The following is a 22,755-nucleotide window of genomic DNA, read 5'->3' on the forward strand; positions in this document are numbered from 1 at the left end:
TGGAGCAATAGTGGTGGTGAGAAATGCTCTTCGTTCAGCATTTTGGGATGGACGATAAATAAAGAGGCGAATATTCAATGGGAAAAATGAATTTGTGTTTGGGGAGCAGTTGGCAAATTCCACGCGGAAAATTCAGTCGAATATGCAGACGAGGAGACTAATTTAATTGCTCATCCTTTCTACAAATGGAGTTTATTGGATGGACGATGACGAGCAATCACGAGAGATGCCAATATTTGTCTATTCATTCGTCCAAATTACACTCTTACGGAGTTTTCTTTGATTGTCACAACGAGAAAGAAAAGCATTTCTAATTAAGACTGCTCAATAACTATTGCCTTCACTGGTAAAATTATCCAGTGAAGTGAAAATATCTCAATTCCCTTCTCTTTTCAATTAATTATTTCATGAGTAAGAGACAATATTTGCTCGTCTGAACACCACTTTTCTTAATACCTATTCTCAAATGTATGGCACTACTTTTGCACAAACTTCTTCCCATGTGATTTTGAGGGGGAGAAATTGTAGAAATGTGGGGATTTCTGTGAAGAAGCAGTGGCTATTCTTGCAATTCTCCTGTTGATTTTCACTTCACAGAAAACCTTAAAGTGCCATTGAGTGAATTTCCAGGAAAACTGGGTGAAATTCTTGGAAATATTTTTGATTGTTAATTATTCAATGACTTGAAAGTATTAAAAGGCGTTAATAACTGTCTGTCTGGTTTTTTTTCTACGGATTATCTCTCAATGCTTCATGCTTTCATTTAAGGCAGCTTACTAGATGTTGTTTTTCATTTCACTGGAAGTTTATTTGCTAGATAAACTGGTCGTTATATCCCTAATTGTCGCTCATTCGCAGAGCTCAAAATGTGTGAAAGCGCTTTACTGGCTGATTTCATACACGTAACTAAGCCGAGCTTGTCTGTATTATGGTGCTTTTCTGTGAGGACTTTGGGTTTAACACTTGATTGGCTTCGTTGGGTATAATGGGTTTAGTTTTTTATGCTATATATTGAGGGAGAATCCTATCAATATTTCAGTTTAGTGTGGTACAAGAGGAAGTTTAAAGTCATGCAAGAGAAGAAAAGTGAGGAAATAAATTTGTGGAATTTGCTTATGCAAATGACTTTGAGTCATCATAGCAGCGGTTTTGGAGCTTTAATTTCAATAATTGCATAATTTTAATCATATCTTGGAGATTAATATTAATTTATAAGCCATAATGCCATTCATGAAAAATATCCTGGGAAATATTTAACTATCTAGTTTGAATCTTTTGCTGTTTAACATATTCTATGGTTACGAATAAAAGTATCATGTCTTGGCGTAATTGAATTTCACAAACACTCCTTCAGATGAGGTAAACAACTTAACAACTTCTGATGTCCAAGTTCACAGAGAAAATGCTGTTTGTCTTCACTATAGTCGTACTTTATTTTCTTACACATATCTTATACATACTTAGAATTTAGTGTTTATATGTAAATTCTGCAACTAACTGATGGCTTGTCTTCGACAGCTGAGAGCTACTTGCGGCACCCCAACAGCTACTTGCCCAGGTACAACATTCAGAGCGACACGGACGGCGAACGGGCGTCGCTGATGGCCAACGGCGGCGCGCCCAGTGTTAGCATTGTGGAGTCCGACGAGGAGGCGGCCGAAGAGGATTCCATTCCGTCGTACGGCTTCCCGGTGTCGGTGAAGGCGCGCCGGCGGAATCGACTGGAGGCGCGCGACATGGAGATGGCAATGCGCGGCCAGGAGGACACGCTGTTGCACCGCGGCTCCAACAGCGACTTGTCCGTGCACCTCTGCGAAATAGAGGACAGTGAGTACGAGGGCGAGTCCAGCGCACTGGCCAAGATAATGCAACAGACATCGGTTTAGGGAAAAAAAACAAACAAACAAACACACCAAGTAGAGACAAAACAGTGAGAGTGTGTCTTTTTCTGTGAAAGAGATTCCTTTTTTTGTTTAGAGGGAGAGTCTAAGCTCCTCGGAAAAAGCTACTGTGTGACAAACTAATATCACCCGTCCTCTGTGAAATCCATCTATTGTTGCTTCTTTCAAGAGAGACGCGCTTCTCTGTCTCTCTCTTCCCTGAGCTTTTTAAACTTATATACATGTGTGCGTTTCTTTTTGCCCGCCATTCAATTCTGGAGGAAAGATTTTGCGAGAGTGATAAGAGAGAATAATGGAGAAGGCAAGAGATTTCCTCCGCTTTGCATTTAAATTGGCAAGAGAAAAAGTCAGAGCGAGCAGAGGAAGTGAGATTAAAAGTGCAGCATCACACAAAAAGTAATTCTTCTGCACAATTTTATCATGACATTTTCCTCTTTTTATATAGTGACAGAAGAAAATCCATTACAGAATATTGTGGCGCAAAGAGGTGTGAAACAGGGAAATTTCTATCACACATCATAATGCATATTAAAATTGAAAGTGAAAAAAAAAATGATGAACGAAAAAACCTCTGAATTGTCAGATGAAAGGAAAAGTATGAACTGAAAAAAATTGTGGCATTTAAGCTTATAATGTGATAAAAAAGACATTGAGAAAATAATGTTCGCTTCGTAATGAAGAGAGCAATTGCGGCGCATTGAACAAAAATGGCATTTTCCACTTTGACATGCAGAAAATATCTTTTCACGCAAGTAAATTTATTTTTTGCACCCAGAGAAAAAAAAGTCGCAGGCCATTTTCCCTGGTATTTATAATTAAAACTGCAGTTTGACAGTTAGTGATGCAATTTTTATGCGCACTTTTAATGATAAGAGATCATCTCTTATTTCATAGGCATCTCGAAAGGCAACTAATCATTTATTATTTTAACTTATATAAATTTACTCTGTTTGTATTAAATTATTTTTTAATTGCAACACATTTTTATACTTTGCGCAATATTTATTTAGAGAAGAAGAAGAAGAAGAAAAACTAATCGAAATATTCACACATTTTTTTTTAGCTTATTAATATAGGGGAAAAAAAATTATGATTTTTCCCAGTGACTCAAACATCATGAAAACATTCGAGTTATAAAATAATGTAAAACGCCACATTAATTATACGACTTTCACCCACTTTTTTATATTAAGAAATTCTATCGCGATTGTATTGTTGTGTTAAGATGAAAGGAAAAGTTGGATGAAAAAATCTATGAAATGTAAATAGATTGAGAGATAAAAAAACCTTTGAAAGAAATGCAAACACACTTCGGTAAGGGCAAAATATACACCTATTTTTATATAATCAAAGTACTTTTTTAAGAAAAACAAATTCACTCATCTTCATAACAAAAGAAGAAGAAAAAAATCGTTCACAAACTCATATAAAACTTCCCATTTTATTTGTCATTATTAGTGTATTAAGTGAAGGAGGAGAAAAAAAATACAAGGTAATTTTTTGTGAATAAAATCTGATTCATTTTTCCTTTTTATATATATACAGAAACTGTCTCTTGAGTTAAGAATAATGAAAACGAGATGAAAAAATAAAAAAAACCAGAAGCAAATGTAGCGTTGAACAAATCACTTAGAGAGGTATAAAAGGATTTATTAGATAAATGCAGATGAATTAATAAATTGTATTATAAAAGAAAGAAAAAAAAAACGGTGGACACGATGAAGTGGAAGCGAGAATATGTGAGAAGATTCACAAATATGTATACATTTTAGTATAAGAGAAAATAAATGATGAAATGTGAGGCCATAAGAGAGATCATTTTGTTTTTATCGTCTCTAATGTTAATGCAAATTGCAAATTGTTCACACTTTAAAGGGTATATTAATTAAGGAAAGAAGATGAAGAGAGAGAAAGTATGGTTTGTAGCGAAAGAGACGAAGAAATGTGAATCACAAAATACACCTTTAATAATCGACACTCAAAACACACCCACTCACAATTTTTACTATCACCTCGAGAAGAGCAAGAAGCATAGATAAGAGATATTATGACAAATGATAGTTTCACATGTAGATGATAAAGACAATTCCAGAGAACAGAAAGTCGATTGGAAAAATCTCCTTCGACTTGAGCAAGACAGTGAAAAAAAAGAAAAATATTCCAACTAATCATGAAAGCACATATCCTGAGGCGAAGCGCAAAGATGAGCTAATTGAGAATGTTCGCGGTGGTGAGAAGTAGTTGTAAAGGACTTTATTTAATATACTTTGTACAATAAGATGGAAATGTTTCTCTTCACCCAGGAAAATTATAGCGTCGTGAGAAGAAATTCTCCATGAAGACACTTTGGTGGTAAACCGATTGTTTACTAATTGATTTCCCATTTGAATATATTCAGTATTTCTTTTTGCTCTTCTTTTCTGACTTGCAGAGCCAGAGAAATCATTCTATAAATCCTCCAAAAGACTAATTAAACAGCTAAATTTAGCACTCACTACGCCACTGTGGGGTTTCCCTTGATTTTTTTTCTACCCGACAAATGACTGAAAAGCTGAGAAATGGTTTTTACAGACCATGAAAATCTGTGTAAATTGTGGGGCAAAATAAAGCGAAAGAGAGAGAGAGAATAAATGCATATGGTTTCACTTACTGGTCAGCCGAGGCTGTTACTTATCCGCTCCGCGTTGATGGAGTAGACAGAGTGCGAGGGGATGATATTGCGATCCTGGAGGGCGCGATAGAGATCCTGAACAGTGACTCTGTGTTGCTTCGGTGGCGTAATTTCGCCACAATCGGCCAGAAAGACGGAATCCTCGGTGGGATTTCTCATCAGATTCACCAGCGTGATCTCCTTGTCGATGTCCACGGGTGCATCGTCGATTTTCTGCCTCGTGACGGTGTTCCGCACGAAGGGATCTCTCACCGGATGGCCGACGTCGTAGAAGAATGCTCCGCCGGAGGTGCTCTTGAACATCTTCTTCTTCATGAACACCGACGAGAGGATGTTCTTGAGCAGTGTCTGCACGGCGCTGCACAGCATCTCCGCCGCAGAGTCCTCCACGTTCACAAGCCCGATCTCCCAGGCGCCCACGAGGAGTCTGCCCATGATCAGGGCGCTGTCCGGCAGAAAGAGCTCCTGCGCCACGAAACGCTGCTGATGGTTGGCGTTGTGGTAGTCATTGAGCATCGGCTCTCCGGGCAGGTAGTCAGACACCCCGACAGGCTCAAATGTCGCTCTCTCTGATGCCCTGAAGCTTCTCTTGCGCTTCTTCTTTATGAAATTCACGGGCTTCTCGTCCGGCACTGCCACTGGCCGCAGCGGCACGGATTGCGTGAATCCGCACGTCTTCCGGATCACGGCGCTGAGAAATTCGTTCTGCAGGTGCATCTGCTCGATGGTCAGCATCTTTCGGGCTTCCTGATCGAAGGCTTCCTGTGTGATGAGACTGCGAAACCACATTCGCATGTAACTTAGGTATTTTGACCAATTCTCCCCAATTGCCTCCATCAGGGCATTCTTGGCCAACACCACTCGATCCTCTTCCATGATTTTCGCAAGTTTCACTGAGATTTTCAGAGATTTCAACACTTTTCTGGGTCGATATGTCAACAACAACAAGAGAACAGAATTTAAGGTTATGAATCCGGATTGTGAGCCGGGAAGAATTCAACGGCGGGCGGCATGCAAAAAGGGCGGGTATTCAAAAATTGATTTTTCTGAATTTAATTTTTATTATAATAACGAATACATTTATTTCATCAATATACATATAGCTTTACACGTAGAAACTTAACGACAATTTGATAATAGTTTAAGATAAAGATGAAAATATCTCTAACATTAAGGCTTTTTGACACGCTTTTAAGGCATTTGAGTTCCAAAATTGAAGGCATTGAAGCTCGCAAAAAGCTCCCAAAAAAGTCCTTCTCGTGAAAATTTCGTGAAAATAATAAATCTTTCTTCTTTTAGGCCATGTCGAAACCATATGAACATTGCATACACTGATTTTTCTCCTCCTAAAAACTACTGAGTTGATGTGTTAATTTCATTTGGACAATTCTTTGCGGGCGCGCGTTAAGCTAATCATCCCGGAAACGGTGAGTGAAGAAAAATGGTGGAAAAACTGGTCAGCAGACGATGGTCTACTTGCCGCCGCCCAGATTGAGCTTGCCCAGCAAATTGGCGGCCGCATTTCCGGCGGAATCCTGCGCCTTGGCAGCCTCTTCGTTCACCTTCTTCTCCAGCTCTCCGCGCTTCTCGTCGGCAAACTTGTTGGCCTCCTGGAGTTTCTGGTCCACGGCGGCACTGGTGGCCTTCATGGCGCTGTCAATCTCCTGCTCTGCGGTCTTCAGGCCCTGATTGATGGCATCATTGGCCGCCTTCTGCGTCTGCTCCGCCATGCTGGCCGCCTGCTTCTTGCCAGCCTCGACGCTGTCGCTCACGTTCTGGGCAGTCTGCTTGGCTGCTCCTGCCGCCGTCTTGGCCTGATCCTCGGCCGACTTGGCCACTTTGGAGCCCTCCTCAACCGCCAGGGCGGCGGCTTCCTTGGCCGTGCTGGCGGCCAGATTCTCAGCCTCGCTCCTGGTCTGGCCAATCGCCTCTCCGGCCTTCCTCACTTGCTCCTCGGCCATCTTCTGGGCCGTTGTGGCCTTCTCAGCCGCCATCGATTCGGCATCCTTCTTCTTCCTGTCAAACAGACTGGCCGTCTTCTCGCCGAAACTCTTCAGCGATGCTGCAAAAGCAAACACAGCTCGATTAGGAGACAATCTGATTAGCGCGTCTTGAGAGCTTCCTGGAGAGAATGACACAATGCATAGAATTTAGAAGAGAAAGAGATGAGAGAGAAAAAAAAAACGTGTGAATTGGTTGGAAACCTTCACGCCACAGCAGAATTATTATTATTTATTCTTCCCCACCCACAATCGCCACGGCAAAAACTTCCCATCTGCTTGTGATGAAACTCTGAGTGCTTTTGCAGCCACTTCTGGCCATTATCTTCACTCTGTCTGTGATGAGGAAAATTCCACGTGATTGAGTTTCCATCTGAGAAATCACTTTAATGGGTCAATTCATGTCAATTTCAGCCTAATTAACTCTTCCCACTCATAAAATCCCATCAGATCGTATGCGGGAGGTCAATTGAAGGCATCTTCAATGGCAAATCCACGGATTTCCACTGTTTAACGGACATTGTTTGGGAAAGTGTCAAAATTTACGGCTCTTGCATTAAATATGGAAGCTATTTTGGCATAAATAAATGAGCGTGAAGTGCAGAATAATGTTCATGGTCTCTGTGTTGCAAATGCTCTCAAATCGTTACAGATTTTAATGCTGAAAGTGCTGAAATAAAGATTATTTAATGTAACACCTTTGGTTCATGGTTTTAAGAGATTTTTTTTGAATATTTTGACGCTTTGCTTGCGACACTCAATCTTAAACCTGCTTCTACGTCGTATTGGAAGACAAATCAGCAAAAGCATGGCGTGAAGGAGCAAAACAGTGAGCAAGAGTGAAAATATGCAGGAAAATTGCTTACTATCAGAATATAAACAGCGATTAGTGTTAATTATGGTAGAAAAAAAATGCTACTTGATAGTTATTTCTGCTGATAAAGTGCAAATTTTTCACATATTTCCTCATCGAGTGATGCGAACGTGTTGTGATTTCACTCTTAACTTAAGAGAGCGCCCGTCACAGTGCAAGTGCGCAAAACCTCAGGCCAACCCTGCGTCTTGGTGAGAGATTCTACGCGGTAACCTTGACTGAATCGCGATGACATCACAAATGGAATATATTAATTTCACAGCGCGAGCATCTTGCTCGCCTTCTCGCTGCCGCAAAAGGTGGACCCTTTGTCTGCACGCGGGTCTCCTTGGGCGCTTTCCCGCCAAAAATTTTCCACCACGTGCACGCGACAGTCGCAGAGTCTCGCGAGAAGTGATCCGAATCGGGGTCACGGTGGGAGATTTGAGGGAATTTCAGATCATCACACTGAGTGCGTGAGCACTCAGAGAGCTCGAAAATTTGCATGTGAACACAACTAAAAAAAAAATGCTACAGGTTCTAACAAAGAAATGCTCGTGAATACTCACACTTTGAGCTGTCTGCATTAAGAGAGAGAGAGAGAAATACAGAATATGAATTAAGGATATTTGAAACAAGAACGTCGTGAATCGATTGGGGTGGAAATGAGTGTCCTTGGCGAAAGGACTCTGTTCCGCAGTGTCACGCAAATCGATAGCGGAGCCAAGTCCTGACCTGTCCCTCTGCACTTCAGCGTGCGCCAGAAAAATGCTTACCTCCCAATCCACTGAACATTGTGGCCGATGAATTCCTTTGGATCGCCTAAGATGCAATTCTCTGCACACACCCAGATTTCTTCTCTTCACCCAACAGCAAAACCCGTTCGACACTGTGTCTCCAGATGAGAGATTCGACTGCTCGAGCGACACCGGACAGAGTGAAACTGACTCGTGGGAAGATGCCGAAGTGGCCGAGGAGCGGCATTTCCGAGAGAGAGAGAGACAGAGTGGGGCGTCTGGCCGGCCGCCGCGCATCACCAGCGTGTAATAATTGATTAATACCCGCGAGGAGGCCACCCTGGAGGAGGCGCGGACTCTCTTCCCCCGCGCTGAATTTTTCAACAGACGCGAGGAGTCGCGGAAAATATGCCTGGCACTCACGATATTTCCACCAGTCATCGGGTATTTTTAGGCTAAAGCATACCCAGTCTTCCCACCCTCCTGGCCACTTGGGCGCCTCTCACTGGGGAATTTCTATTGAACAGCACGGCGCACGAGAAAGTGCACAGACACACCAGCACACGCAGGACAGGTGAAAGTGTTTCAATTCACATCGCATCTCTGTGCTAATTGGATGATGAATTTGCTTTCAATTTCAGCCACACATTTCATAATTGACTGTGAAAATAGATGTGATGTCAAGTGGATGGAATTTTGATGAGCACTTCTCATTGACAACATTGCCATTCTAATCAGCTCTGGTGCGAGAGCAGATGTGATTGCTATCAGTTAGATATTAATCGAATTAATTCACATTGGAATTCCTTCATCATCAACATTTCACGAGGGTCTGTTTAGAGCAATCTGATGAATATTTGCCAATAAAATTCGTCAAATTAGATAGATTATTAGCAAAATCCTTGAAAAGAGACACTCAAAATCATAACGTGTATCTAAAATTGCTCCATTCTCCCCTACAAGTCCCACACTTTGAGCCGTCTGGTCACACATGATCGACTTCTCATCAATATTGGCGCAAGACGCGGGCCTGAGAGTCTTCTGTTCTCTGGCCGAAAATCAATTAACCAGAGGGAAATTGGAGAAATTGTGCAACTTATTCGCGTCTCGAGAGATTCTTATCTGGCCTCTCGCCGCTGCGCCAGAAAAATCGAATTCCCTGTCGCAATTCGGATGGAATTGTGCCAAGAAGCCAAATTCATGGCTTTTGCGTCACACACCAGTTGAAAAATCTCGTGCGCGTGCCTTTCCGCGTTCTCCCCGAAACGCTATGTGTTTGGTAAAACGACGAGGGTTTGCTCACCACCTGTCGAAGCTCACGCACAATTTTCTTGCGTGATCAGAAAATGCACCCAGACGCCCTTTCTGCTGGGCAAGAAGGTGGGCGCGCGTGTTTGGTCGATGACACGCAGTCGCGCTGGGTTTGATGTGGTTTTCCCTTCGCGGCTTCCTGCCGTCAGTCAGCACGGAGGATTCGCGCCAGGAACAGTGTTGTGTGTCCAGAGAAAGAGAAGAATAATTGGTGGAAAATCCATCAAAAAGGGTTCTTTTCGGTGTTTTTTTTGTGTTTCTTTTTCTTTACTTTCCCACGAAAATGTTCCACTCTTCGGCAGATAATCCACGAGATCATCGACTTTGCACACAAATTTCCACCCCATTTCTCCAGACAAGACGATGGAATTGAGTCTCCATGGATCACAAGTAAATCAATTTTGATAGACCTCATTTGAATTTTAATGATTGTGACCCAAAAAGAGTGGAAAAAGTGAAATTAACGCTTTGTTTTGGACGCACAGATCAACCTAGCAACGCGCCAAAAGCCACCCACACCCACCGTCAACTATCCGCGGCCGAGTTCTGCGCACTCCGCCACTCACCAGGCCGGGCCACGTGCCGGGAGTCGCCCTCAGTCAGCTGACGCCACGCGCTTCCTCGCCAAGTTTAGAAATCGCATAAGAGTCGCCACAGCGGATGGTTTCGCCGAGCCCAAGGACTCCCTGAAGGTAGACAATTGCTCATATTGGCGCCCAAAATCCTGACTGAATGTCGTCTCTTTGCAGGGCCAGAAGCGACCCTCATCCTCGAATATCCTGAAGCTCCTGCTCAGGGAACCAATTACGCGCTCCTGGAGTGTCACTGACGAGCCAAAACCCAGTCAAGAAGTCCCTGAATCTGTCCACACAACTGGGAAGCCCATGGGAAGCGATGGAGTGACCGATGAGGAGAGCAGCATTGAAGAGGAGATTGAAAAAGTGGAACAACAGTCCGCGGAAAGGGAAGAGAAAACCATAATCCCACCGACTACACTAGATCTTAAGCAAAAAGCCTGGCCAGAAATCCCTGAAATTCCCCCAACGAGAGTAGATCTCCCGGGAAGGGTGTCTTTCAGTACAGCTGACGTTCAGGAAGAGGACGTCAGCGAGACTGAAGAGAGTGAAACGGCCAGAGAGGCGAAGAAAGGGTCCAAGAAGGTTGTCCACTTCGACGATGAGGCTCTGACTGAGAAGAAAGAGATAGAAATGGATGTGGAATCAACTTCTGACCAGATTATTGAGGATTACAGGAAGGAGATTGAGAGTATTAATCGAAGGCATGAGTTTGAGAGAAAACTCGCAGAGGAAGTTCCGGATTTCTTCATGCTGGACAAAGAAACACCTCCAGAGGGCCTGGAAGTCACTCCTCGAGATGTGGTGGGAGCCACATCAGTCATGGAAAAGTACTTTGAGGTGATGAAAACACCAGAAATTCCTGGAGCATCTTTGCAAGCGCTGAAGATCACAGAGACATCAAAATGGGACAATTTTCCAGATTTCCCACCACATTTGCGTGACAAATCCCAGGAGATCATCTCCAATTACCTGAGAGTCTCATCCAGTGATCAGTCAGATGTCACACCAGCACCACGAAGACCCGCCTCATCTTCCAGGAAAGGCAAAGCTGTCCGGGAAGCGAGGAAGAGCAAATCCGCCTTGACTACAAAACCACCACCGAAACCTAGAGTGATTGAAAAGGCGCCTCTGAAGCGCTCAAAATCCATCCCAACACTTCGCAATGGGGAGAATCAGATGCTGGATGAGTTCCAGATTGACAAGGTGGAATCCTGGATGTCGATCCATGAGGATCCCTACTCCAAGAAGACCTCCTTCGTGGAGTATAACCGCGAGTGGCGCGACACGCCCTCGTCAAAGACTGACGATGAGGGAAACTTCAGCCTCGAGGAGCCCGGAGACAGCTTCAGCACGGAATCCACTTATGATGAGATTGTGTCCATGATTAAGGAGATTGATGCGGACAAGAGGAAACCCAGGAGATCCTTTAAGGATCTCAAGAGCAACGTGGAATTCAAACTGGCCACTTGTAGTGCGACACCTTCTTCTGAATCTGAGAAGGGTGACAAGATTCAGGAGATTCTCAGCTATCTTGACTCTGTGGACTCCAGCTGTGAGAAGGCTCTGAAGAGAGCTCAGAACTTTCTCAGGGAGACAGATACTACAGAGCTGGAGATGATCACAGAGCCTGACATCGCAGAGAATGTGCCCAAGATCTCTGATCTTCTGATACTGCCCAATCATCAATTGGCGCGGAGAGTCGTGGCACTCTCGTTGAGAGCCAATGAATTGGCCAATGCGCTGCAGCTGTCCAAGGAGCATGTGGCCAGTGTCAGAGCGGAGAAGGTCAAGGCGGTGCGTCTGGAGAAGCAAGCCGGAGCAGCGAAGCTGACTGAGCAGAAGAGTCACTTCGAGGGCATCGTGGCTCGCCATCAGACGTTCATCGAGCAATTGCTGAGGGATAAGTCCACTCTCTGTGAGAAGGTGGGGAACATGACTCGCCGAATGGACAGTCAGAACCAGGCGTGGGAACACAAGCTGGAGACTGAGCTGTCCAGGGCGAAGGAGACAATGTCAGCGGGCGAGAAGATCCGCAAGGAGCGCTGGGTGAAGGAGAACACGAAGAAGATCAAGGAACTGACGGTGAAAGGCTTGGAAGGTGAGATCGCCAGACTCACGCAGAGCCACCAGGAGGAGCTGGCTGAAGTGCGTCGGCAGCACCAGCAGGAACTTCTGGCGGCCATCGAAGAGACGCGCCAGAAACACGAGTTGGTAGAGAAGGCCATCAGAGAGTCCTACGCTGAGGATCGCGAAGCTGTGATCGAGAAGGAGCGCACGGTGATCCGAGAGCGCTACGAGCGCCAGCTGTCAGGTGAACAGAAGAGCTTTGAGGAGCAGAAAGCGAAGCTTTTGCTCGACTTTGCTGCAGAGAAGGAGCGCCTGCTGGTCGAGGCGAGAGAGAGGGAATCCGAGGCGGAGCAGAGAAGGGAGAATTTGGTGAGAGAGCGCTCGGAAATTATTGATCAAGTGCGCCGCGATCAGAAAGACAAGCAGAGAATCCTGGAGGAGCAGCACCAGGCGGAATTGTCATCGGTTAGGGATCAGTTTGAGAGGGACTTCACCATCTGGAAGCGCGAGCACGAGAGTGCAATGAAGCTACGCGAAGCGGAGCGTGAGAATGCCATTCGGCAGCAGTGCAGGCAAGACAGAGATCGTCAGATAGACTCAATTGTTGCCAAGATCGATGCTGAATCCCTGAAGACACAGCAGGAGCACGAGGTGAAGATTGGACGGATCAAGGAGAAGTATGAAACGGAACTGAAGGAGTTGGAGAGATCAGAGACCAGTGCTCGCGAGAAGTATCTGGAGACAAGGCATCGCTTGGCCGAAGCTGAGGCCAGCATCCAGAATCTGCAGGCCAATCTGAAGCAGTCAGACATCGAGCTGACTCACTGTCGGAAGATGCGAGACGAGTGTGTGGCTGAGAAGGAGACGCTGAAGGAATCCCTGAGAGGCGAAGTGGCGCAGGAGACAAAGACACTGCAGAAAGAGCGCGATGCGGAGATTCAGCGCATCTATGCGAGAGTGCAGCAGTCCATTGAGAAGAAAGATGCCACAATTGATGTGCTGCAGAAGGAGAACGTGGCCCTGAAGGAGCGCACCCTCAAGCTGGAGGCGATTGTGCGACAACAGCGGAAGGACTACTGCACAAAGTAATGTTCACGGTAATTATCTTGTAATCTATATGGTTCAAATAAAGTCGATATGCTCAAGAGCTCTACACATTCGGGGGCCTTCAACTCGGCCAGAGTGCGCGAAAAGTGAGGAAGATCAGATCATTAGCATGCGGGAGGTTGACTAAAGACCCAAACATGCCGCTCGAGACCTCCAGATTAGATGAGTAATTGATTTTCGCTGGAACTCACTCCCCACTTCGCGGCAATAGTCGGTGAATCACACTCGCAGAATCTTATAAATGCTGCTCTGTGGCGCGATGACTCACTCTCGCCTCGACTGTCGCTAGAGCAATTTCGCGCGCGCACATTTCCAAGGAGAGCCGCCAATTCTCCACTGAATTCCGCTAAAAATCAGTGAACTATCGCGAAACTCTGATAAGATAATCTCTGTGGCGTGCAGTATAAAAGAACGACAATCGATTCGCCAGCTTAGTTGTGACTTTGAAACTCTAAAAGTGGTTCGTGTTGTGCGTGAGAATGACTCCTCCGGAAATCATGTGTCCACCTCCACCGCCGCCGCCCAATCACTGCCCGAAGGCCCAGACAAACGGACAGACGGATACCGGAAGGGTGGACTTGCTGCAGGCGATTCGCCAAGGAACGACGCTAAAGAAGACTCCAATGGTAAGAATTTTAGCCCATTCCGCAGTGAAATACGATGAAGTTCTTTGTATATGCAAAATGTGTGCTTGTTAAGGTATCAAGATGTCCTTAACACTCAAAAGAATCATGAGAATGACGTCAGGCGCTTGCTATGTTGTGACTTCACGTTGCAAAATAATACATTCTTTACAACTAAAACATGTAAACATGTAAAGAATGTGCAAAACCGTAAAAAAATGTATGTATTTTACCAAATATCATATCGAAAAGGGTGGAGACATGATCTAACAGTAAAATATTCTAGATTAGATCACGACATCTTCGCTTGAAAGGCTTGTATCTGACGTTCAGAAATTGATAAAATACTTTAGTTTCATTTTATCAACTGTGCTGGTCTTCTTTAACATTGCTTATCTATATGTTACACGGGAATGTGTGAAACAGCGAAAGCTACACAGTGACCAACAATATGTATCTGTGCCAAATGTTGCTCATTTATTGCTAATTGATAAGAGTTTTGCGTACGAAACTAAAACACTTGACGCTTGATTTGAGCCTCAAATTGATTTTCCTCTCATTTTTTTTTTGCAGGAAAATCTCCCATGCAATCAGAGCGGTGTTAATGGAACAGCGGAAAAAGTGAATGGTGTTACCAATGGGAGTTTCACAGAAGGTAATAATCCGTTGCGATATTCTAGAAAAATGTCGCGCGAGATAAGGTAATCACACGCTTTCTTACTTGCAGAGCCACCAAAAATGATAAAAGGCATGGACAGAGTTCAGGAGGAGCTTTGCCAGCACTTTATCGCCAAGGAGAATGGCACACTGAAGAAGAAGCCAGCGGCAATGCAACCAATTGTAAAGCGATTACTCACCGAGAAGCCCACAGATTCCGCCCGGAAGGAAGACTCTGAGAGATTGATGATCAACCATGGCAAGAGGAACTTTGTGTTGCCCAGGAAAACGAATGGCATGCCTGAAAAGACAGAGGAAAAACCTAAGAAGGATGATGAGATTCCAGTGAGTGACAAACCTGAGAGTTTGGACATTCCAGATTTTGCTCCAGACAGCAAAGCACCCCCGAAAACACCTGAAAAGAAGATAACAACGTTAGAAGTGAAGATTGATAAGAAACCACCAGTCAATCTCGTACCTCTTCAGATGCCCAGGAAAAGTCCTGAGCGCACAACTTCACCAGATATCACAAAGATCATCAGAACACCCACAACGCCACAGAGTCCGTCGCAGTTTAAACTGAAGATGAACCACGGGAAGCCCAATTACACGCTCCCGTCGAGAGTGAAAACAGCCAAGAGTGACTCGCGGACGATTCCACTCGAATTCCTGGCCGTGAAGCTACGAGAGACGCCAAACAGTCCGCTTTTGGAGCTGCAACAAGTGCCGCCAGAGGCTGAAACTCCCCCCACTGGCGACTTTCCACCCTTCAGATCCGCCACGATGGGCCGAAAGCGAGACAATCCACCGCCCAGTCCACTCGTTCCGGCCGCGCCCACGTACGACGCGCCCAAATACAACCAGAAACTCGTGGTGTCCTTCGCCATGGACCTAGCAGCCACGCCAAATCGCTATCCGGACCACGTGAAAGCGCCCCCCGCGACAGAATGCCCAGCAGTGTCTGACGAAGTCGCTCAGCTGCGCCAGAAGAAGTTCACAATCGATCCCAGTCGCCTAAGTGTTCGTGAAGTGTAATATTTTGTGATAAGAATTTGAATTTTATTTCATAAAGATTTCCTCTGTCAGCAAAATTCATCATTTTTCTTGTTTATCCATTAAAGAGTTAAGATTTTTAAATGTTTACTTCTTTTTTCATTTTTGTAAATCTATCATGTGAAGAAAACTAATTCCATCAACAGAATGACTGTTTTATCAAATTGGAGGAGAGAAAAAGGCGAAATGTTGCACTTTCTCATCCCCACATTTTGTCAACTCTCACAATTATCTCTGTTAATTCTACAAGGTACACATTTAATTTCATCAAAGACGTGATTTATCTTTTCACCTCATTATTACAATCATAAATCTCTAAGAGGTTAAAATTCTTACAGTGTCAATAGAATTTCATGTCAAATTTCCCCCAATTCTCTTCATAATATTTCATGTGGAATTAATTTTCTCTCTGTTTCTTCTTCTTCTTCTTCTTTTCAAATAGCATCTTAATCATAAATCAGTTTGTCTTGCATAGTTTTTCATCATAAATCATCATTGCTTCCTGTCACTACATTTCTCCATTGTATTGAATCAACTGTTCTACTTCTTCATTCTACTTCTAAGAAATCACATGCAACACCCTCTCAATTTCTCCCTTATCTCTTTTTTCCTCCACGCAATCTGCCGATCGCACCCATCTCGTTGCATACAGAATTCCATTAAAATCTCCAAATATTCTCAACAATATCCTTTGTCAATATAAATTTTTCCATCAAATAACATCGAGATAATTCAATTTTCTTACACCCAAAAATTCACCTCCCTTCACGCACAATAAACAGTTCCAATTCATTTAAAAGAAACAAAACAATTTAATATTCGATGGGTTTGACCTGCGCGCAGTTTGCATTTTTCACATCATCATCTCAGGTAAAAGGTAAGTCAGTAAAAAAAAGAAATAAGTAGAAATCATCTGTACCCATCCAACATCATCTCAATGCGCTGTCATAAAATGCACATTGATGCACGTGGCCAAAGTATACTCAAGATTGAGTGTGTCTTGGAAGAGATCTCATCAGTTGTTAATTGGCGAATGGTGCAAAAATCAACCAAATTGGCAAAAATCATATGTCAATTGTTCACGAAGCGAATTGTGAACGACACACGACGCCTCGCCGCGTCTCAAGAGATCTTATTGCGCCACCACGAGAAAAGGAGCAGCGGTGAGTACTCCTCAGCATTGAACACCACCGCAATGGAGATTAGCTGGATGAGTACCATGCCGAGTATGATGGGAATGTCAAAGAATTGAGCAAAGTCCGTGAAGCGTGTTGCATGATGTTGTGAATTTAATGATTGGCGCGATTGCGCAAGGAGAATCTTCTCAGCACGCACAGAAGACTCCTCCAGGAAGTCACCCGTGAGTGCTGAGGCGATGGTGGGTTGGAAACAAATGGAGAAATGATGGACAGGAAGCAGTTCCGCCCCAAAAGGGGGCACCCACTGTAACCCTCAGCTCGGGAATTTGCAGTACTGCGCATACGTCAAATCGTAGCTCTGGAAGCGACAGTACTGGATGTCACGACGCTGCCACTCGCCGCCAATCTCCTCAGCGCGCTCCAGTTCACGCGACGCCGCATATGCCGGTGAACTCTTGTTGGCAAACAGCGTCACGATGAACTTACCCGGCTGGAAGGTCTCCACCACGCGGGCAATCAGATCCCCGTAATTGCTGGCCGCCACATTGCTCTCGAAGCTCACATAGGAGAACTCCTGCTCGGGCGTGATGTGGATCGTCATGTAGTATCCCTGCGCGGAAGGCAAAAGAGGAACAGAGAATTAAGACAAGCACACAGCTCAATTATCATGTAAAACTAGGGATTTAGGGGAACAAATTCAATTCGTGACAGACTGAAGCTGTTCATGATTGCATTTTGTGAAAGCTTCATTACTAAACTACTCAAAATATCACAAAAATGACTCAGTCGATCGAGCACAATTCGGTAAGTGAATCGAAAAATTGTCATTTTTCCGGGAAAGCTTTAGAAAAACGGATTTTAATAGTTTTTGATTCACATATCGAAATTTTTGCAATGTCCATAAAGTCTATAAATAACACGAGGAAGAATAAAACAGGAGCATAACAACTGAAAAGATTTCACTGTAATTCTTGAATTTGCCACAAGATCACCATATTTGCTCTCAGATAAGTCCACTGCATACAAAGACTCTCCACATCAGAGAACGATAAAGAAGGAAATTAAAGTCATTTTATGAAGACGCCTTGAAGAAAAATTTGCCCCTTTAACCCATTAGCAAAGGCTTAGGCATTAAAATTGCAGACACTGTATTTAGTCCCTTTTCTCCGTCTTTCCAATTCCTTTGCAATTTGTATGGTATTCGCCCAAATTATCCTCAACTTTCTGCCTCTCTTCTTCGTATCTTCTTATCGTCAAAACTAATGCCAGAGTGTAATTATATTTACTCAAGAGAAGAAGAGAGACCAAACATCGCTTGTGTGTGTGTGTCTCTCCTTTCTTGAATTCAATCGACAATCTTTGCTTTTGGCAAATTCGAGAAACAGAACAAATAAAGAGAAACACAAAACAACAAAGATATTGACAATTGAGAGATCAAAGAATCTCCTTCTTGCCAAAAGGACCGAGAAAACAATCTGTTCAGGGTATGAGAAATGTGTCAATAGTCACTTACTTCCGGACAATCACCCACATTCTGTGGAGAGAATTGCAGAAAGGAAGCCGACAAGAGAAAATGGGAGAAATGCATGAGTAATTGTCGCGCAGGAAAATGAACGTCATCATGTGATACTCACATTCTTAGAAATGCCATTCATGGAGTAGCCACACGGTGCAAATAGATAATCATCAATCTTCATGCCCGGCAGGATGTTCTGAATGCCAGACTTCTGCAAAACATTCAAACAATACATTGATAAAGTGAGAATGCTCAACGGCAAGGACAGTGTCACAGTGCTCTCTTACCTCAGTGGCTTCCTTGGCATTCATCGAGTCTTCCTTGGTGAAAATCGCCATCACTTGGGGATCCATCTCCGTCATGAGGATCTCAATGGTCTGATCCGGATCCGGTGGCGCAATCGCCGGCACCGGACGCTGCTGGATCAGCGTGCCAAAGTGGCGCTGGAGCGCCTCTCCCCCGCGGCTCAGGGTGTACAGAAACCAGCAGTCGCGATTCACCGAGCCCAAGCAGTACGCGCGCCCATCGTCAAAGAAGCTATCCAGCAGGGCCACCTCCTCATCGAAAGCCCGATGGGGTGTCACCTGCAGCTCCGGACGCTTGTAGTTCTTGCGCGAATAGAACAACTCCTCCACATCAGTGTAGCCGGCAATCTTCTCCGCCATCTCCAGCAGAGGCTCCAGACACTGAAGCGGAGTCGTCGTGCCGCACGTCTTGAGAATCCAACGACGACGCGACACAAACATGCTGCTCTCGCTGCAAAAGACAACAAAAGAAATGTACTTAGAATTTGTCGTTTTCACTGGACAAAGCCTTGATGAAAGTGGGCCATAAAACTTATTCAGCACGATGAAAACAGCTGAGACATGAGAATTTTGCAAGAAAACTCGCTCTTCTGTCAACAAAAATAGCTTCAAAAAATTAACTAGTTAAGAAGAACATTGATTAACTATTGATTTTAAAGGTCTTCAAAACTGGAAACAGGTCTTTAAATGCTATTCAACAACATTAAGGTCGTGAGACCAACAGAAAAAAAGCACGAAAATATGTAGAGTTCTAATCATAAAGCAACGACTCAAGCTCATAATTGACAAATTATTTGCGGAAATCATTAAATAAATTTATCGTAAAGGGAGAAAATAACATATTTTTATGCATTTCTATTGTACTTATTACACACAATCTTTGTTATTCCATAGAAGCGCCCTTGAATCAAATGCCAATCAAAAAGAAAAATCTCAACGCAAACATTCCTACAAGCAGATATTCTCATATGGATACAATTTCCGAAGAAGAAACAACATAAGCAACGTGATAACACACCGGTTTTTGCTGATATTTAAAACAAAAGTATCAGATTTTTATTTAACTGTCTCTCATCCATTCGATCTATTCACTATTCCACACATACACTATCTGTAAAACCTTCTGCGATGCATGAATCACTAAATAAATTTATCATAAACATCACAAGTTTAGTCAACACCATCGATAAACTCATAGCTTGTGGTTTGTCATTACAACACAGCACAGAGAAAAATACGTGTAAACTGCAATTGCAATTGCCCACTTTTGCTGATGAGTGGGAAGAGAAAGTCTCTTCAAGGGCAATCAAAATTCATCTCTCAAGCACATTGATTAATTTTATTTATATCCCTCGCCACTTCAAAAGCTCCGCTGCGGAGCTTCACAGAGTGTTTGAAATTCAGACTTTGTGGGGTGATGTTGGAATTGTCTCGCCATAATTCCTGCAGGATAATGTCAGAATGCCTGCAAAAGTCATATCCTCTGGGTTTGTATTGAAGGCCATCAGAAGAGATGGCAGGAAAATCAATATCACTCTTTCTGCCTTTATTCCATTAGTATCTCGCCTTAGCGCAAGGGAAAATTCCACTGTTAAGTCCCTTTTTCCTCCTATGCTTCATGCCAATGCCTTACAATTGAGCAAAAGTTTCTCAACAACAACAACCATCAAGGTTAACATTTATGCCTCATTTTCCACCCTTTTCTTCGCTGTACCCATCATAAGCCAAAACCAGTGAACAATGCAAGGAAGCCAGAGGAAAATTACAATAAACGACACGAGATTTTCTCTAATTAACAACATTGCAGCTGAAGTCAATGGAAGACAAGTTGAAGAAACTCAGTGAGAACATTATGTGAAAATACACGTCTCAGTATGAGAGAGAAGAGACTTCTGGATAGAGGCCAAAAAATTCAAGTTAATTTTATAATAGTGATGAAAATTGGCTTTTACCATCTCACAATACCATAATTTTTCACCCCAATCGTGGCACTTTGATACATGCTTTTGATATCAAGGCGAGATTGAGAAGGAATTCCAATGATGATTTCATCATATTTCATGCCACAACAAGATAGAGAGGGAGAAAGAAAATAAGAAACCCTTCAAATCAATATGTTGTCAGACAGAAAATGAAGTAATTTTTACTCTCAGCAATTTTCACGTGACATCGTCGCCAGATAAAAATAGTTTTTACCAAAAATTGTCGGAACATTTATTACAATTGATTGTTAGAGCGTGGGAAAAAGGACACTCACCTCAACACATAGGCATCAATCTGATCATTGCGGCTGAAGCTGATGATTTCGCAGCGAACGGACTTGAGGAGAGCATCCCACATGGATCTGCAAAGACGGAAAAAAGGCAGAGAGAGAGAGAGAGATTAGAGAGAATGTTGCGACGGTTATAAATAGACACACAGTGATAAGGGAGGCAGGGAACATTTGCTGACCGATTTCCCACATCGCGTTATCATCGAATGTCTGTGGGAAAAGTCAAGAAACTCATTTTCTCCTGTGCTCCTATTTTGCCCACATTTTGCCCGCTCATGACAACACACAAATAAGTGATATAAAGACTAACATCCTGAATTATTAATCATGCCTCTGTCACACTTTGGTGTACAGTCAAATGGGTGAAAACTACTGAAATTATTATCACATCATCAAGATAAGACTTCGACCTCATGACACTCCAAATACCCCGGCGAACAAGTGGCACTTTTCGAGCAATCTTCCTGCGTCGAGAGACTCCTAAAGTGCTCCAATGCATAGTGAGCAATTTCACCAGCAGCGATAGCGACACCTTTTTTTTCTACTGCTCCTCAAGATTGCATTTCCGATAGTGCTTTGTGTTCACTTCAAGACGATATGGCAAGGGGGAGAAAATGCAAAGCAGGAAAAGAGCTCAAGAAGCGTCTACCAGATAGCATTCATTATCCTTTCCTTTTGCACAACTAATTGGATTATGAGCGTTAAATGTTAATATTTTAATACAGTGGTGATCAGGAAATTACACGCCGCTTTTATCTTTATGCTGCAGTTAAATACAATTCAATTATGCAACAATTTCTACTACTTAATCAGTGTCGCTCACACAAATTGTATTTTCTGTTAAAGAGCAAGAGTGTAATAGATTTGGAATAAAAATCTTATAAAGTTTGTGCGGATTATGGCAGAGTAATTACATTTTGACATTGCTCGTTTAGCTCTACAGTACAGTGAAATATCATCAGAAAACTCTATTCTTTAGTGTTTGTTCATAAAATCTTCTAGTTTAAGTTCTGAATTGATACACGGAGAGCCAAAAAACCGGGTTAACAATTGAAGAAAAAAAACCGTGATGTTAAAAATATGGTTTGTTTGTAACTTCATTCTGATAGCTGAATTAGCGCATGTACAATTTTTACTTCGACTGAACCTATTCTTTTGGCCACCATTGTACAATTATTGGCATTCTGTGTGGCGAAATTCCTCTGCAAGTGATTCAACTCAATTCCATCACGGGAATGTGAATCTCTGCCATGGAAGCTTGCTTTCGACCTTGAATCCAAAGGTCCTCCCGAAGTTGACTATGGAAAATTACCCAACATTTTTGCATCGTGCCATTTGAGAGCCCCGAGTGCCCAGAAGGCGTAGTGAGCCCTCTGGGGGCGCCATGAAGCCCCAGAGGCACGAGGGAAGGCGTTCGTCGTGCGAATTACGTCATGGAACAGTGCCTGAGCGGTTGGGGAAAAATCCCAAAAATACTTGCACGACTTCCAAGTGTTATCGCTCGCCATGTGTCCGCATCTCGAGTCCCGAGAGCGCGAGTGTGAAGCACCGGAACCGGCTCGAGGCGCACTTTTTGCTCGTCTTTTCGAGGAATTTCTCGGGTCATTTTGCACACTCTCACACATGAAATAATGGTGGAAAATGCCGGCTGTCTCTCGGTGCGCTCTTGCAGGGTCGGAGGGAGTGTTCTGGATGAATTGGTACTCACCGTGGGATCTTCCTCAAGTCAGCAGTCTTGCTGGCAGGTGGCTTCTTGAACCAGATCTCCAGCAGCTTCTCCACACCTTCGAAAAACTTGTCACTTTCTGCCATTTCTCTGCACACACACTTTTTCTCCTTTTTGCTTCTACTGTCTCTCACGCATGGATTTTTACGGTTCACAGTGCTCCACTGGATTGATTTGGGTGTCGTGGGCGCTTTGACCGCGAGAGAGAGGACCACCACTTTTAAGAATGAGCAATTTTC

The 22,755-nt window shown here is 43.6% G+C and overlaps 6 protein-coding genes across 8 annotated transcripts in view; 3 read left to right on the forward strand and 3 right to left on the reverse strand.

Annotated features, from left to right (window-relative positions):
• LOC132256069 (fat-like cadherin-related tumor suppressor homolog) overlaps positions 1 to 3,716 on the forward strand; it is a gene marked incomplete at its 5' end in the record, with an annotated part of 43,976 nt that extends 40,260 nt beyond the window's left edge. The window contains one exon of the mRNA XM_059752252.1: positions 1,519 to 3,716. Within this exon, the coding sequence (XP_059608235.1) occupies positions 1,519 to 1,886 (368 nt within the window). The remainder of the gene's footprint in view (positions 1 to 1,518) is intronic.
• On the reverse strand, positions 1,727 to 5,548 carry LOC132255497 (transcriptional adapter 1-like). The gene is made up of 2 exons (XM_059751563.1): positions 4,552 to 5,548; positions 1,727 to 1,810 (listed from the first exon to the last, which is right to left on the reverse strand). Exon 1 carries the CDS (start codon positions 5,446 to 5,448, stop codon positions 4,555 to 4,557), a length of 894 nt encoding a protein of 297 aa, XP_059607546.1. The 5' UTR covers positions 5,449 to 5,548; the 3' UTR covers positions 1,727 to 1,810; positions 4,552 to 4,554.
• A 65-nt stretch (positions 5,549 to 5,613) lies between these two features.
• On the reverse strand, positions 5,614 to 8,390 carry LOC132255549 (titin homolog). Of its 2 annotated transcripts, XM_059751631.1 has the most exons (3): positions 8,202 to 8,390; positions 7,995 to 8,006; positions 5,614 to 6,634 (listed from the first exon to the last, which is right to left on the reverse strand). In XM_059751631.1, exons 1-3 carry the CDS (start codon positions 8,218 to 8,220, stop codon positions 6,045 to 6,047), a joined length of 621 nt encoding a protein of 206 aa, XP_059607614.1. In that variant the 5' UTR covers positions 8,221 to 8,390; the 3' UTR covers positions 5,614 to 6,044. The 2 variants fall into 2 exon arrangements, with proteins under 2 accessions (XP_059607614.1, XP_059607615.1); XM_059751632.1 differs by lacking the exon at positions 7,995 to 8,006 and having other exon boundaries at positions 8,202 to 8,386.
• Positions 8,391 to 9,423: 1,033 nt separating this feature from the next.
• LOC132256135 (centrosomal protein of 131 kDa) lies at positions 9,424 to 13,263 on the forward strand. The gene is made up of 4 exons (XM_059752336.1): positions 9,424 to 9,715; positions 9,776 to 9,863; positions 9,959 to 10,165; positions 10,223 to 13,263. Exons 2-4 carry the CDS (start codon positions 9,837 to 9,839, stop codon positions 13,205 to 13,207), a joined length of 3,219 nt encoding a protein of 1,072 aa, XP_059608319.1. The 5' UTR covers positions 9,424 to 9,715; positions 9,776 to 9,836; the 3' UTR covers positions 13,208 to 13,263.
• Positions 13,264 to 13,512: 249 nt separating this feature from the next.
• Positions 13,513 to 15,547, forward strand: LOC132256136 (WAS/WASL-interacting protein family member 3-like). The gene is made up of 3 exons (XM_059752337.1): positions 13,513 to 13,851; positions 14,422 to 14,503; positions 14,576 to 15,547. Exons 1-3 carry the CDS (start codon positions 13,705 to 13,707, stop codon positions 15,538 to 15,540), a joined length of 1,194 nt encoding a protein of 397 aa, XP_059608320.1. The 5' UTR covers positions 13,513 to 13,704; the 3' UTR covers positions 15,541 to 15,547.
• A 113-nt stretch (positions 15,548 to 15,660) lies between these two features.
• LOC132256137 (S-adenosylmethionine decarboxylase proenzyme) lies at positions 15,661 to 22,608 on the reverse strand. Of its 2 annotated transcripts, XM_059752338.1 has the most exons (6): positions 22,499 to 22,608; positions 20,776 to 20,862; positions 18,501 to 18,969; positions 18,332 to 18,424; positions 18,211 to 18,231; positions 15,661 to 17,307 (listed from the first exon to the last, which is right to left on the reverse strand). In XM_059752338.1, exons 1-6 carry the CDS (start codon positions 22,600 to 22,602, stop codon positions 17,011 to 17,013), a joined length of 1,071 nt encoding a protein of 356 aa, XP_059608321.1. In that variant the 5' UTR covers positions 22,603 to 22,608; the 3' UTR covers positions 15,661 to 17,010. The 2 variants fall into 2 exon arrangements, with proteins under 2 accessions (XP_059608321.1, XP_059608322.1); XM_059752339.1 differs by lacking the exon at positions 18,211 to 18,231.
• Positions 22,609 to 22,755: the final 147 nt, after the last annotated feature.

Source organism: Phlebotomus argentipes, unplaced genomic scaffold (assembly GCF_947086385.1).
Source record: "Phlebotomus argentipes unplaced genomic scaffold, Phlebotomus argentipes genome assembly contig_5, whole genome shotgun sequence".
Taxonomy (NCBI): domain Eukaryota; kingdom Metazoa; phylum Arthropoda; class Insecta; order Diptera; family Psychodidae; genus Phlebotomus; species Phlebotomus argentipes.